Here is a 17,063-nt window from a genome sequence, read left to right on the forward strand (position 1 = left end):
AGATTTTAACTTGACAAACTTAAATCTTAAACTATTATCTTTATGTTTACTTTCGATGATAATTAACAAAAATATTTGGTTTTAAAATTTTAATAAAATCAATGAAACACAATTCATATATATGAATGATGAAATTTGACGTGATTAAATAAATATTAAATTTTGTTATATTTTTAAGAATGAATATAGGTAAAATGGTAATAAACCGGCATTTTAATGTCATTTAAAACGTGTCAAATAAATATTAGATTAGATATTCAATAGTAATAATCAATATATATTAATTGAATTAGACATTATAATTAGTCATGACTGTCGAAATTCAAAATTGTAAAAATTAATATATATTGAATTAAATGACTACCATACATAATTTTATTCAAATAATAATAATGAAAAAAAGAGAGTGTTTAAGACAATTTCGTTGTATTTGTTTATTCTATGATCCAACTATGGTAGGTAAGCGTGATGTAGGCTCATCGTACTCCCATCCAGTAGCTTTAATTTGCTCTAATAGAATCGAAAATGAATCAATCCGTTTAATTTCTTCTTCTTCCTCTTCATCATCGGAAATCGAATTTATTTCCAAAAAAAGTTTTGGGTCAATTTTGGAGTTCCAATCAATATCATCGATATACGTATCTGCTGCATTACTTGGTACCTTATTTGTGCAAGGAAAACGGTGATAATATTCCCAGAATCTCTGTTTGGCTTCCTGGAAAGCTCTTAAACCAGTTGAATCATCTCATTCGAATACTTTATCTGTTTTGAACAAATTATTCTTTGACTCAACAAATCTTTTCCATGGCATTGCACCCACTTTTATGCAGAATTTTTTCTCCCATGCAGGTAATGGTTCCCAAGACTTATCGCTATCATTCAGTTTGGAACGAGTAAATTTCGGACTGTAGTACCTTTCTGAGCGATTATGATATCTTCTTCGATAGTATGACATGATTTCTTGTAATTCAAACAAATAAATGAATTGAAATCACTAATGATATGAATTCATAGTGAGGAGACTTGTTGGGTTTATATAATATTATTAGAGTCGGTGGTGACTCAATCCTTTTCCTTGTTGGAAAAGGAATTCTAATTTCAGTTTGACTATGATTTCTATTTTCTAAATATTTGTATTATTAAAAAATAACTATATCTGTATTGATTCGTTTTCCTCTTATTGATGCGTTACATCCCTAGCTTCTCTGGAATCCTCATTGACTATCTGATCTCTTCGCCTATTGGTGTTCCCCAAGAATGTTTTTCTCGTTTTCTCCTCCTAATTCATCTCTACGATTATCACCTCCTAGCTTAACGTTTTCAACTTTCTTCCAGTACACCACTTTTCCCTTAAAGCGAGCTAAGTTCACATTTACTTTACTTCCATATATACAGAATCCATTAAGTTTACTAACTGCCCTCTTATCATCCACAATGCTTGCAAATCTTACTAAACCAAAACGTAGACCTTTTCGATGCCTCTTCTTAGGAATAAACGCATCCAACACTTTGCCATGGAACTCAGAGATTTTCCATGGTCCCTTCCAATGAAAACAAGAAGCAAGATTAGAAACATAAACTGAAATCACCATTTTCTCTAAGGATTTAGCCTAGTAATAGTTAACAGTAACTCCACGGATCTGATTAAAAGCACAAGTTAAGTGAATTACCAAGAACAATGTTCTTCAATACTATTCCAAATTCAATTTTGGAACTTCTGTTATCATAGCTTTCAACTGTTTGAAACTCTGATGGCATTATTCAATCGTACATAACTAACATTTTCTGTAGCAACTTCGTCATGGTAGAGCTATCATCGACAAGCCTGAACAAATTGTCTGTAGTATACAATAAATCCTAGAGAACTACCTATTTCTATATTATTTCCCAGAGATTCCTTAATTCACATTTATCAGGAGATCATTTGAAATAACTCAAATATCTTCTGCTGTTACTAAAATGTTTAGAAAACTTATTTCTTGAAATTAAAATTCACATTTGTTGATGTTCACAAATAATTATTTCTCTTGTAATACCTGTAACACTGTTTTTCCAATACTAATCGTGTTCAATTTTTTTTCTTCACATGAATTGAGTATCTTTAATTATATAGCAACAACTCTGATAAGATATAAAGTGACTATGCAATTGATAACCATATACAATAATCAACATTTGACTAAACTTTGCAACCTATACAAGTTTTTGTGGGATTTCGACAAAATATAAACAAAAACCTCGAGAAGAAACTTAGAACATTTAGTACTCATCAATGGCAACTGACTGAAAAAATTTGGGTTGTCGTCTAGCTCATAATCATATACAAGGTCAATACCAAATTCTAGCACAGATAAATCTGAAAGAACCCGAAGAGTAATATGATCACCAGCTTCTAATTCATCACCCCTAAAGTTCCAACAAGTCGTCCAGTATAAGGTATTCTTAGTTTCAGGAATTCCCATGAAATGTTTGGAGTAGGTCCACTTTGTACCTTTGGTCTCATTCACAATTTCAAGGCATGGTAAAAATCCATATGTTTTATCATTCTTGGCAGAAAAAATGATAATTGAATTTAAGAAGCAACTTATCTTTCGACTAGAGTTTGGGGGCACTGATATTGAAACCTCAGTCTTGCCAGCTTGATGGCCATAGTAATGACCAGTGTAATCAAATGGCATTGGATCAAGTGTTGTAATTATACCGTAATCATATAATACCTGTAGCATTGGGTTAGAGAATGAGTTATTAAAAAGTATATAGTATATAAATAGTTTTAAAAACTTGGAACTTGTAAAGGGAACCTGTGGGGAAGCAACCACTTTTGATCCTTCTATATAACTGCAAAGTTGCACTTTAACATCTCCATAAGATTCCAAACTGGGCAAGTGTTTAGTTAGGTCCATCTTGATATTTCTTGCGGAAACTTCATCTCCTAAAATATGTAAAATAATGTGTTATTTATCAATTTTAGTGATCATCAACATAATATGCTTATTAGAAAGTAATAGTATTGACTTGAATGAAGTGATAATTAAAGCTTTTATCAGATACCCATTTGACACGAATTCAAATCGTGACCCATCCCCTATACTCAATATTATATAAAAAAAAAGATATGAAAGTAGTAATGTTATTATCACTAAAATGTATTATAAGACTTGTAAAAATAATCAATTATACACATTATATCTTTATTTTTATTTTTATATAAAGTATAAACTTTAAAACTATTAAATATGTTAGTCAAAACACCATTGTTATAATTTTATCCATTATTTTAGTTTCCACTTCTATTAGTACTATTGGATTAATCATTTATCAAACAATTAACTTATTTTCATTAGACGCCAATCGCAGCATAACTTTATAATTATCACTTTATTATTAAGCTAAATTTCTCTCATAATCTATTAAATTGTCATATTTCTTGATAATATTTTATTGTATTAGAAAGTCTTTTAGAGAAACATTCATCATTTCTTGAAAACTTGTTATTCACATATAAAATGAAACAATAAAATAAATATAATAGGATGTATTTACTAAAATATAATTAATTAAAATTTTAAACCCTAAATCTTAGTTAAAAACGTTTATCTCCCCTTTTTAGTTTTTTTTTAGTTGACTAAGAAAGCTATTATCAACAAAAGAGGATTCAATGGAGGGTCCAGGTATGTCTTCTTTACCGATAAAAATTCTGATGATAATAGCTTTCTTAGTCAACTGAAAAAGAAAACTAGAAAAAGGGGAAGATGAACGGTTTTTAAACTAAGATTTAGGGTTTAAAATTTTTAATTAATTAAATTTAATTAATTATAAATCTATTCTCATCCCATTAGGAAATTCAAGTTGGCACTTAAAATCTAGTTGGACTGCCACGTAGGATTACCGTTAGGGAGATAACGGAACTTAACGGAAGAGTGATCACTTCGTAACAAAATAATAACATAAGTGACTAAAATGTAACCTGAGGTAAACAAAAGTGACTATTTTTGTAGTTTACCCTTTACTAAAATAAAATTATTTGAAGTCTACTCATACCTGTAGATAAGTGCGAAAAGCCATATTCATATCTAATGTTGTGTTCTGATTCATAAGTAACGCCAAATTTTCTTATGCTGAGATGAATAGGCACTACCATGCAACTCACAACGTCACCACCTTCAAACTGACAGTCCGTTACTGGCCAATGAATCAACCACAACATTGTGTTATCGTTAGTCTGAGGAATTTCAATGAAAGTTGAGCTATATCTCTGCATGATCATTTTGGTCTCATTGAAAATGTGGACACTTGGAAGAATCTCCAACATTTGATCACTAGCTAAAGAGAAAACAATGCATAAGCTGAACCGATGGATCTTTTCATCAGGATGAGATGGTGTTGGCAAAGAAAAAGAGATTCGGTGCTCGTTAGTGCGATGCTTAAACACAATCGGAACTTCACTTCCTATAACAAATGTGCTTGTTACACCATATTCCTGCAAGACCTGATCCAAAAAGAACAAGTTAGATGATTTAGTAGCATAAGAGAAAAAATAGATTTAAAATTTAACTTGGAGAACTATTGGACCTGTGGGGTAGCTAGCATTATGCTGTCTGTTAGGTAGCTATAAAGTTGCAGTCGGTTTCTGTTAATGGAATCCACGTTGAATAATCTTCTAATCTCTTCTGCTTCAAAGTTTTCAATTGGTTCCAACTTGAATAGATCTTCAACCTCAGTCAATTTTTCACATCCAAAAATAACACATCGTGTGGAAGAAAAGAAGCATGGAAGAATTATTCGGAATGAAGACTTGTCTCCAAAAATAAAGTTGCACTTAAAAACATTGAGCAAGACCGGAAGCTTTGGAATCATTTGGAGTTCAGTGCAAGAAGTCAATAGAAGTTCATCAAGTTTTGTAAGGTTTTTTAAGCTTTCGGGTAGGTAATGAATTGGGTTTCTACTTAAATTTAAGGATTTCAAGGAAGCCAAGTTACAAAGATCATTGGGCATGACATCATTAGATAATTTGCAACTTTCAAGGCTTAACTTTACCAAAGAGCCCGGTAGAGATGCCCAAGAGAAACCCAATCCTTTGCTTCTTTTCAGTAAGAGCCAATGCAACCGCAATCTTGATTGATATATGGCAGTTTCATCTAAATTAAGCACCTTCAATGATTCCATATTATGCAACTCCCTAGGAACATCATCAAGTCTTGAACAACCAGATAAGATAAGCTCTTCAAGTGATATTAATGAACCTATTGTCCTTGGAAGTTTCCTAAGACTTGTGCAATCTTTAAGGTTCAAGAAAGTAAGTATCTTTAGCTCACCAATGGATTGATCAACTTCCACCAAATTTATGCAATCTTTGAGCATCAACTTCTCAAGGCTAGGGAGTCCTGAAAAGCTTGGGGTTTTAAGAAGGCTATGTGAATGGTTGAGATTAAGGATCTTTAAATTTGGGAGGCACTGCAAAAAAAAAAAAAGAAAGAAAGAAAGAAAACCCTTCATTTATATTATTGTTTCACACACACACAAAAAGAAGGAAAATTAGTATATATCATATACCTCTGTATCCTTCCAAACTTGTTTAAGTTTACTGTTGCGCATGTCGAGAACAACTAGTTCATTGATATCAAAATCCACCGGAAAAGATTGCATACAAAACCCATGCCAACGTAACCATCTTAATCTTTTGGGAAAGTCTTTGAAGTCTCCTTTAAGTCTTACATAATCCAGTTGAAGCAGTTTAAGTCTCTTCATCTTTGCAAATGCTTGAGTTTCCATATCAACATCATTTGCCATGAGAAACTGACTTTTGGAATGCTTTGGAAAATGTAGAGTTGTATTTGTCCTTTCAGCCTTGTCTTCTAGCAATCCTTTTAGGTCAATTGTGAGGCACTTAACTGTTCTGGAACCCTGCATGAGAAAAACTTTCTTAAAAAATAAAAAGAAATTTGATAAAAAAAAAGTTGAGTAAAATGATGTTTCTTACAATTTTTCTCTTATTACATCAAACGCGTTCTTATGCCACAATCTGCTTCGTTTCCCAAAATTAGAAGATTCTTGGCGAATAATTTCTCGTCCCATGTCTCTAATCATTTGGTGCATCATTAGCTTGTTTTTTTCATTAATGATTAAGAGAGACCTGCCTACTAGATTTTCAATTCCAATTGTTGTATAGAAATCACAACCATCTAGAATTGTAGTCGTGTAATCTCTATCCTTCCCAATGAATAAAGAAACTATGTCAAGGAATAAATTTTTGTCATGATCGTCTTCCAAAGAATCATAGCTTATTCTTAGAATCTCTTGAATTTTGCTGTCAGGGATTTCTTCCAATTTCTCCAATGCACTTTTCCAAGAACTCACACTTTTGGTAGATAATGAAGAGCCCAAAATTTGAAGAGCTAATGGAAGCCCACCACAGTGTTTCACTAAACTTCTTGCATATGCCATTGAACTTTCAGGCACTGAGTTATGACCAAAAGCATACCAATTAGAAAGTTGTAGCGATTCACTTGAAGCTAATTCTTTTACTTCAAATAGCTTGCTTAAGCCTCCACAACTAGTTGATGCTTCCAAATCAAACATTTGGCTTATAAAATGTGCATTCAATAGGCATCGGTTTCTACTTGTTATGATGATTTTACTTCCGGGATGAAAAGGAATTTGAGTTCCCATTAATTTTCTTGTTTTTTCCAATTCATCAACATCATCAAGAACAAGAAGAACTCTTCTACAACATACAATTTCTTTGATCTTGTTAATTCCATTGTCTATATTGTATATTTTATGTGATTTTCCTTTAAGGATATCTGAAATAAGTTGCCTTTGCAAACGGACTAAACCATTGCAATCTTGACTTGTTTCTCTAACATCAGCAAGGAAACTATAACCTTCAAACCTCGGGATGTTTTGATTGTAAACAACTTTGGCAATGGTTGTCTTCCCAATGCCTCCAATGCCACAAATAGTTGCAATGCCAACTTTATTTGCTCCATCTTGTTCTAACCATTGATTAATTTGTGTCACGAGAGAATCTATTCCAACTAAATAAGGAGGGACATACAACGAAATAAGATGAAGTTTATTTTGAACTTCCTTAACAATATCTTGGATGAATTGTGATTCATGCCTGCAAATTTAAAAAATACAACTCAATGGTAAAATCTTGGAAATTAAGTAAAAGTTACTAATGTATTTTCTCTTTTCTTGCATATATTTTGATTGCTTTTAAGAGATTATATGTTCAAGTAAAAGTAAGAAACTAATGCAACATTTCAACATATATGATAGAATTATTACATTCAAAATCAAATTATAGAATTATTACTTTCAAAATCAAATTAAATCAAATAAAAAAAGCAACATAAAAATTAATGAAATTCATTCGAGGAACAACCTATACTCAAAATTTCAACCTTCTCTTTGTGAAAGTTTAATAAATTCATGTTATTTACATGAATATATATATTAATTTTTATTTATTGTAATATTTTGAATATGTGTAGACCTATTACATGAATAACTTGGATATGATTGTTGGAAATATACCACTGCAAAATAGAATTGTTACAGGAGATCAAACTGAATGTAAATAAAATAAGAATCTCTGTATCGTGGAAGAACCACTGCATTAGAGGCAAATTCGCCATGATCGGTGTAATCGTGTAGTGGACGTTATCCCCCAACACAATACTTTAATATTCGTACACCCGAATAAAGAAGGTGGAACACGATTGACATTACTCTTCCCGAAAAAAAAGTTCAATTCCCAATAAAGATTAAAGGGGTCAAAAATAGTCTCGCTTAAAACCTAATCTCTTAGACAGAATTTTCCTCTCGTGTAATTTTGCAGAACACTAGAATTTAGATAACATAGAGAAGTTATTTTTCTCTTGTTGTGTTAGGTGGGAGAATCACCTCCTATTTATACTATTTTTTTATAGGCAAAATGGTAAAAAAACAATTTTAGCTTCCAAAAATAGCAAAGAATTTTCCTAACTAAAAATAGTCTAAAAATATTTTTTATAACAGTCAAAGGATTTTCCAGAATTCAAAATATTCTTTTGCATTACCAACAATGACATCTTAGAAAACCACTAATAGTGTCATTAAATTCAAGAGGCTATTTCTTTTTGTTTTCAACTCGTCAAGTCCAAATTGTTCACGTGATAAGTGCAAACGTATTTAAATTTTGAAGGTTCTTTGTAAAAATATTATGAAGGTTCTTTGTATTTTAAGTTATATTATATTTTGTTTCTTCTATTTAAAAAATAGTAATTTAGTCATTGTATATTATATTAGAAAGTAAATTAGTTCTTTTGTTAAAAAAATTATCTATTGTTATTATTAAAAATTGGTCCATGTAATCAACATGAGGTACATGTGACAAGCCACATGCGATTATCTAGTTATTTCGTCATTCACATTAGTTTTAACAACAAAAATGAAGGAAATTTTAATAAAATAATAAATTTATTCTTTTATTTAATGTATATGGACTAATTTACTTGTTTTTAAATACAATTTAACTCTCAATAGAATGATCTCTATGATACTTTTACCACCTAATACCTTGGTAGATACACTCAATAATTAAACCACAACCACAATATATCACATAGACATCACATTAAATATTCAAGTTCGGTATAGTAAAGAAACAATTTTAGTATCTATGCATGAATGAAGAATTAATTGTTTTTGAAAAAGAATTGGTCATTAAATTGATCAGATCGTCAATTTTTTATTTAATTTGTTCGTGTTATCTAAAGTAAATAAATTTTAAAATAAAAAATAAAATTCACGTATATTGCACGTTAAAGTAAATTGAAAATGAGAATTGAGAGGGACATAAGAGAAGGAGAATAATTCCGTAAGTATCTGGTGTGGAAAATAGTGGCAGTAGAAAACGCGTTTCAATCGCTTTTCATTTCGGAGTCATGCTTACGGTCCATTTGGTGTGGAAAATAGCGGTACTAGAAAACGCGTTTCAATCGCTTTCCATTTTGGAGTCATGCTTACGGTCCATTTGGTGCTCAACATTTTTATTAAAAATATTATTTGAGTAGAGTTTTTCAAGAGAGGTAGTAGAAAGGAAGGAAAACGTTAAAGTTGTTCACTATAAAAAAAATAAATATTATCAGACCTTAAACAATGAATTATCGGCCTTAAATTAGCAATTAAAGAGGATGGGATAAGGGTAAGGTTGAGTAATTGATCCAAAATTTCATGCTGAGGGCAACTAGCACAAAATTGTTTAAATATTTTCCAATATTCATTAAGGATTAGAGGTGATAATGGGTCGGGCGGTCCGGCCCGGCCCGACGGCCCGCCCAAAATATGAGAGAGTTTGGGTAAAAATATAGGCCCAAAGTATGTATTTGGGAAAAAATGAGGCCCGTTTTCGGGCCTTGGGCAAAAAAATTTTGGTTCGGGCCCGACCTAGCCCAGCCCGAATATAATAAATATATATTTTTTTAAAAAATAAATTTCTCATTTCCCCTCCCCATTTCCCATTTCCCATTTTCTTAAGCCCATATATTTTGAAATTTATTTTTTATTTTTATTTTAAAATTTTTAATTTTTATATTTCAAATTTTAAATTTTAAATTTAATTATTAGTATTGTTAAATTTGTTGATATGATATTTCATGGGCAAGGGTTCTACTCTAAAATAATAATAAAAAATTCTTTTTTTAACTCTTTATAATTTATAAAATTTTAAAATAGTAATGGTAAAATTACACTTTGCCCCTCAAATGATAAAAAATGTTAATTTAATATTTTAAAAACGGGTCGGGCTCGGGCTTAGTATTTTTCCCCGGGCCGAGCCTGGACAAAATTTTAGGCCCATATTTCGGGCCGAGCCAGGCCTGGGCCTAGGAAGCGAGCTGAAAATTTTTTCTGGGCCCATGATCACCTCTATTAAAGATCTTCATATCCTTTTTGTGGTATGGCATAGATTTCTTTCCTAATTGAAGCACCAAGTTAAGAAAAAGCAAATTCAACGAATATTCTTACCATATCTATTTTAAAATTTTAATATAATTAATGAAAAACAATTCACATATATGAATCATCAAATTTGACGTGCTTAGAAAACATCATGTGATAGCCTGATGATTAAGATTGTTCATCACCCTAAATGTGGCCTAAATTTGAATCGCGCTACTTGCGTTGGTTATTCAAACTTTACTTGTTATTGTAATTCAAAAAATTAACACACTTAAATAAATATTGAATTTTGTCACATTTAATATAGAGGACATAAGAGGAGGATAATTCCCAAGTACTTGGTGTGGAAATTAGTGGTACTAGAAAATGCGTTTCAATTACTTTTCATTTTGGAGTCATGCTTACGTTCCAAGACTTTAGACCATTAGCAATTAAAGAGGGGCCTCAACAAAATTATGGCCCCAACTGTTTCACCTAACATAAAAAATTCGTTGGCTAACCAATTTCAGTGCAATAAAAGTAGTGAAGAGGATGGGTTAAGGTTAAGGTTTACATTGTTGGTAATGCAAAGTAGAATCCCTCGTTGCAGCCTTCAAATTTTTTGGTTCACAATATTTTAGGAAGAACTCGATTCAAATAATATTTTTGGTGATTGTTTTTTCAATAATATTATCTTTAAAATTTAGATCTATATTTTTTAAAAAGTATAATATGTCTTACCATTATGTCTAACACTTACTAATTATTCAAATAATAATGTTAACAAAAAGGTTGAGCACCAAATGGTTTGATAAGTACCAACAAGCTCATGGTCTAAAGTCTAGATCGAGTAGCACTATTATCCAAAACATAGTGCAACAAATCAATTCTTTCTCCGACGTTTGTTATAGGGAACTCTACAACCTAGTCTACTAATTATCAATTTTATTGTTGTGACTCCACAACTAAAATTTACCCGATCCCTTCATTCAAGAGTATAATTATTCGAATAGGATTATGTCTCTTTTATGGTGGAACACTAATTCATTTTATTACATGGATTTGTTCATAAAAATTCTCTTAAAATATCGAACAAATATCAGTTAGGTGTTTTGATTTAAATATTTAGTTTTTAAGAGAATATATTCTTACCTCATTATGACTTCTCGAAGATTTATGTCAAATCCAAACTGATGTGAGTTGGTAGCCATATATTTTTATTTTTAAGGATTTTAGTCCTCTATATTTTTGAGATTTCAAAACTCAAATCCAATTGTTAACACTGCTAATTTTTTTGTTAAATTCAAGTTAATTACAACATCATTTTTGTAATTACGTGGTTACTAAATAAGTTTTTTTTTAATTTTAAAATGCCACCCTAACACATTTAACAAAAAAATTGAAAATGTTAACCATAAGAAAGTAAAGAGACTAATTTTTTGGAAATGAAAGTACGTGTTCCAAACTCCAAAATTTGTAAAAGTACAAGAACTTATGACATATTTTAACCTTTTAACTTATGGGTCGAGCTACCCATCCAATCCCCGCTCGAGATTTGGGAGGATTTAGACAAAATTATCAAGCTCAAAAAATGGACTTGGACAAAAAGTTAGTCCGATTTAAAATACGAGTTGGGCTCGGGCATAAAAATTCAAGGCCCGAGTCATTTACTAATTTTCTAATATATTATATTATGTTATTTTTAAAATTATATAATTTATATCAAAAAATAAATCTATAGTAATACATATGATACTATAATGTAAACATTAAAAAATGTTAAGATGTCTATATAAAATGTTAAGAAATTTGGGAAAAAATTCAATTCAATTAGGCTCAAAACAATTTGTGGGTCAATTAATTTAACATCTCTATTCAAATCGACAATGGCGAAACCTAATAGAGGCTCAGGGGGCCATGGCACCCCCAAGGATTAAAATTTTTTCAATTTAGCCCTTTGTAGATATACTATGGCCCTCCCAAACATATAAGTAGCACCCCAAGGTTTAAGATTTTTGTAATTTTCCAAAAATATTGCTTCTTTTGGATCGATTATCACGTTGGAATAGTGCTTCTTTTGAGTCAATTCTTTATATGTTTAAATCGATTGTCAAGTTGGAACACTACTTCTTTTGAATCGATTGTGTATATGATTAAATTGATTGTTATGTTGGAATACTGCTTCTTTTTAATTGATTGTGTATATGATTAAATCGATTATTATGTTGGAATATTACTTCTTTTGAATCGATTGCTTATATGTTTAAATCGATTGTTACATAACACATCTAATTAATTTGTTCTTTGCTTCTTTGATTGTTGCGTAGCATTTCCTTTTATTCTCTACTTCTTTGATTGCCTAAAATGATAAGGGACCAAATGAATATCAGCAAAGAATTTATGTTGGAGTTTGAATCGATTCTTCGCTTATTTCAATTGATTGTTTGTTGTTTTGAATTAATTCATTATTGTTTAAATTGATTCAAACTCCTACATAAATTCACTGCTGATATTCATTTGGTCCCTTATCAATATTGACTTACACAGGTGTATGTAAGTTCTTTTTCCCTCAAACCTCCTGCTGTACTTGTGAAGCAAGCAAAGGTATATTTACGGTTGTTCTTACTCTAGAAGAGAAATGATTCCTCATACTTTATACAGTGTATTTACATATTTGCCCTCAACCGAATATTGAGGGAATCTCCCTTTACTTTTGACACGGTCAATAGAAAGTTTAAGGGAAAAGAACTAATTTACACCGGTGTATATAAGTATTGATAACTCATTGATACCAAATGTTTAGATTAAATCGAGAAATCATTATATAGTATTTTCCTATACTATGTGTTATGTTTATTAATAAAACATATTTTTAATTTAAATGATATACTAAAAACTGCTCATCTACACAATCATTGATATGTTGATTTAGGATCCAAACTTGAATCATATATTCTTACGTAGTGAAACTAAAAAGGGCCTCGTCGCCATTCTCCATCTATTCCTATATATTCATCTGTTCGAAAGGAACTGAACTTAACAAAACACCATGAAAGCATAATCGATATTTTTTTCACTTTTAAGAAATATAAGTTGTTAATAATATCAAACCCAATAATACAATATATCAACAATCAAATCAAATCAACAACCATACCACAAGCAAAAAGATAAAATCAATTCATTAGGAAGGGTCTTCCACCTCATTATCTGCATGATTTTCATACGAATCCAGTTGTAAAGTAATGGTGTTTAACACTTTGAATCGATTCATTATTGTTTGAATCGATTCAAACTCCAACATAAATTGGTTCTAAATTTACTTATCTATCATCACTATTTTTGCATGTTTTCGGTAAAAGGTAAATTTTTCTTTTGATAAGTTGGGATGGTACACTTATGGTTTGACCTATTTAGCTATTTAGTTCTTTACACATAAACTTTTTAATAACCTAGACTTAGTGGGTAAGAAATTTTTAGGAATTATGAGTTTGCTTGACTGCCTACCTTATATCGTCTTTCAAATAAAAAAACAAAAAAAAAATAATGCGCCTCTGATATGAATGTTAAGAGTGAAAAATTGGGGTTATACATCGGGCTGAGTAACCGGAACATGGTGCTTGGGTTGTCATCATATCTCGCGTAAAAAGGTTTGTGTGGCTGTCTAATTTCTTTGCACTCACTCCGCTAACAAGGTATCACGACTAGGGTGAAATAACCCGCTTAGAGACGTCTGAATTGAGTAACCGGAACATGGTGCTTGGGTTGTCATCATGTCTCGCGTCAAAAAATTCGAAAATGTCCTAAGTACAAAATAATAAAATAAAGGGTAAGTCTATCAAGCTCTAATAAATTCCAATATATATTTACTTACTTCTTAGGCTAGGTTATTTGAGATGTTAATGTGCTAGGATTAAATTGTTGAATTGTACAAACCATGAGGGCCAAGTCCTATTTTGGAGGAAATTTTTTCCCTTTTGCAGATACATGCATAATGCTCGAGGAGTAGCATAAGCTAAGTAGAGGGGATTTGATTAAATGCTAAAGTTACATATTTTATGTAATTAAATTGGTTAATTTATGAAAGTGCACCACTAATTTTTCCATGTTTTTATTGAATTTTGTGCAAGGGTGCAATTTAGGGCTAAATAGAAGAAAAAGAAAACAATTGGGCTAGATTGAAGAAAGAAGCAAAGAATGAGGGGCCAAAGTAGAATTTTTCCAAGAATAATTAGCTGAAATTTTTATTGACTTAGTGGGAGATTATTTTGAGATTTTTGTTATATCATGGAATATTTTTCCTTGATTTTCTATACTAGTTTGCTCTGAATTTAGCAAAGCGACTAGTATAAATAGTGGTCTATTTTGTTCATTTTAATCATCAATTGAAATATCAAGCTTTCATCTTTCAATACTTTCTCTCCTTCCTATTCACGAATTTATTTGCTGCCTTTAGTTTCTTTTCCTTCAATTTATTAATTCCTAGTAACCACCAACTTAAGCCATTTGCAATTCCTTTTTCAAATTCCCTTTTCATTTCCAGTAGTCAACCACCCCACTTTAATAAATTACTAAATTTCCAGCCCCCATACTTAATCACGCCACCAATCCTTTTCACCCAATTTTACCTTATATAATTTATCCAATACCAACATGCCCCAAACCTTAGTTAACTAAATTCATTTTCAGCTTTAGGTTGGAATTAGCCTCATCAAAACTCGTGAGTTACGAACCCGAGCTATTTAACTCCTAAATTCCAGTACTTATTATTTCTCTGGATTAAGAGTATGATTTTGTCAACTCACAAAGTCAGATCAACATTAAGTCAAAAAAGACGTCGTTTGATTTAGTGTGGTTAGACGTATAGTTGAAATTTTGAAATGATCGATTGTCTAATCGGTTTTCCGTGAACATATTGGCGTGCCAAGTAGAGATTGTTGTTTGGTTCCGTCAAAGGAAGTAGTAACTGGATTTAAATATCCCACGGGTTGAGGGTATTGGTTCGAGCTAGGCTCTTCTAGAACGCAAAGCTGCCGGAGTTCTAAATCACTAACGTTTCGTTGGTTGTTCGATCGATAAGGGTTAGTTATTGGACGTTCCATAACTAATTTACACAAGGAAGAGTTGGTGTCTGAGGCGTCCCTGATAGCTATAACTAGCTTATTGGTAAAAGGAGTTCATCTAATTTCGAGGATCGATTCAAAAACGAGGAAAAATTCGTGCCTAAAGCTGAGCTTATTTTAATTAATTTTTCTTCAGATTTATTTAATTTATTTTATTTTATTTTCAGCTTTTACTTTTTACGCATTTTGTTTATTTATTTCAGGTTCCTGGTTTTCGATTTTATCCTCCCCCTAACTTCTTGGGCACGACAACTGCCCCGACATAAATCTGGTCAAGAGAGCAACAATTTGCAGTAAACCCAGTCTCTGAGGGATCTACCCTACTCCCTGTACTGCTTAAATTTGCAAAATTAGGTGTAGGTTTATATTGGTGGATTCGACACCCATCAGGGCAAACGATGTACTCAATTCTGTAAGATGATCCTTAATTTGACAGGTATTTGTAAGTGCAATTGAAGCTAAATGTCGAAATAGAAGTTGACATCTGATATTGAGCTCGATTGGATAGATTCATTGTTTGAGATTGTGGTTGGCAGGAAATGTTGAATTTTTATTTGTTTATTAATGTTGTTAGTGAAATTTTGGTAAGATTTTATTATGAGCCTATGAACTTACTAAGCTTTCTGTAAGCTTACTTGTGTGTGTTTATTGTTTCTTGTAGATTGATATATATATGTTCAGAGGATCGGATCTACATCAACGATCACACTATCCCGATTTACTCCGGTAGATTTTGTTAAACAACTTTTTGATTTATATGGCATGTATTGGGAGTTGGTCAGTTTGTGTGTATTTTTATGATATGGCTAAGAAGTAGCAAGTAAATATTCGATAATGATTAACTATTGAATTGGCTATATAAGAATGTGTTTTGGTATTGTGTATGCTTAAATGATAGTTAAAGCAAAGAAATTATAAAAGAGTAAAAATTATAAAGAAATTATAAAAGAAATTGAGTGTATTTTCAATAGAAACAAACGAGAATGTTATCCGAATTCTGTACAATGAGATAATTAATTTTTAGTGAATAGGGGTCAGAGTTGTCAAATAGTGAAACAGAGGAGAGTTTAAAGAATAAACTGTACTAATTGGCTAAACCAAAAATTCTGAAAATTTTATGGTAAGAAGATATATGAGTCTAGTTTCAGGGAAAATTTACGGATCTAAATTTTGAGTTTCGTAACTTGAGTTATAATTAATTAGTGACTGTTGCGCAGGTGGACAGTTTTATTGTGAATTTGTTTTAGTATTTGAAAAGTAATTAATGTTCCCGGTTTGGACTTGAACTGTTTCTATTGCATGATTTAGGGTCTCGAGATTCTTTTTTAGGGACATATTGAATGAACGTGAGTGAATTAATTTTTAAAAGCAAATTTTTATGCTCTAAACTAGTAAGTTAAGTTAGGTAATGCCTCGTGCTCGACTCCGGTAACGGTCTCGGGTAAGGGGTGTTACACTATGTATGTATTATATTTGATAATTCTTTAATACCTTAAGGGTCAAGATCGTATCACCAGCTCAAGATACCCTAAGGTACAAGCATATTCTGGTGTGGTTGGTGAGGTCGATGCATTTATGCTCGATTAGCACTTCAGTACGTCTACTTCTTTTTCCTCCTCTTCTCCATCATGAAATCAATTTAATTTTTCAGAAAATTTTTGGATCAATTTTTGGATTCCAATCGATATCATCAATATACATATCAGTTGCATAACTTGGCAACTTATCCTTGTAAGGAAAATCATGATAATTTTCCCAGAACCTCTGTTTAGGTTCCTAAAAGCTTTTAAATTAGTCGAATCATCTCATTCGAATACTTTATAAGCTTTATACAAAGTATTCTTCGCATCAATAAATATTTTCCATGACATTGCACCCACTTTCATGCAAAAATTTTAAAACGAATAAATCAATTAAGATTTTAATTATTAAACCCATTAGACCATAAGCTATTTACAAACCCAAACCCAAAGTAAAACATTAAATCCAAATTCCCATTAAAACTCGTTATTC

The 17,063-nt window shown here is 31.3% G+C and overlaps 1 protein-coding gene and 1 long non-coding RNA gene across 3 annotated transcripts in view; one reads left to right on the forward strand and one right to left on the reverse strand.

Annotated features, from left to right (window-relative positions):
* Positions 1-17,063, reverse strand: part of LOC105789258 (disease resistance protein RPV1) — a 59,129-nt gene that overhangs the window by 35,360 nt on the left and 6,706 nt on the right. Inside the window, exon 7 of one of the 2 annotated variants that reach the window (XM_052627697.1) lies at positions 2,164-2,717. The exons of the other annotated variant lie outside the window; for it this stretch is intronic. Within the exon in view, the coding sequence (XP_052483657.1) occupies positions 2,169-2,717 (549 nt within the window). The 3' untranslated portion in view covers positions 2,164-2,168. Of the gene's footprint in view, positions 1-2,163; positions 2,718-17,063 lie in introns of those variants that run through there. 2 annotated transcript variants of the gene reach the window in all.
* The window catches only part of LOC128039272 (uncharacterized), a 52,988-nt gene that overhangs the window by 35,286 nt on the left and 639 nt on the right, over positions 1-17,063 (forward strand). Inside the window, exon 2 of the long non-coding RNA XR_008193788.1 lies at positions 2,328-2,478. This is a non-coding gene — a long non-coding RNA (uncharacterized LOC128039272). The remainder of the gene's footprint in view (positions 1-2,327; positions 2,479-17,063) is intronic.

Source organism: Gossypium raimondii, chromosome 2, assembly GCF_025698545.1.
Source record: "Gossypium raimondii isolate GPD5lz chromosome 2, ASM2569854v1, whole genome shotgun sequence".
NCBI lineage: Eukaryota > Viridiplantae > Streptophyta > Magnoliopsida > Malvales > Malvaceae > Gossypium > Gossypium raimondii.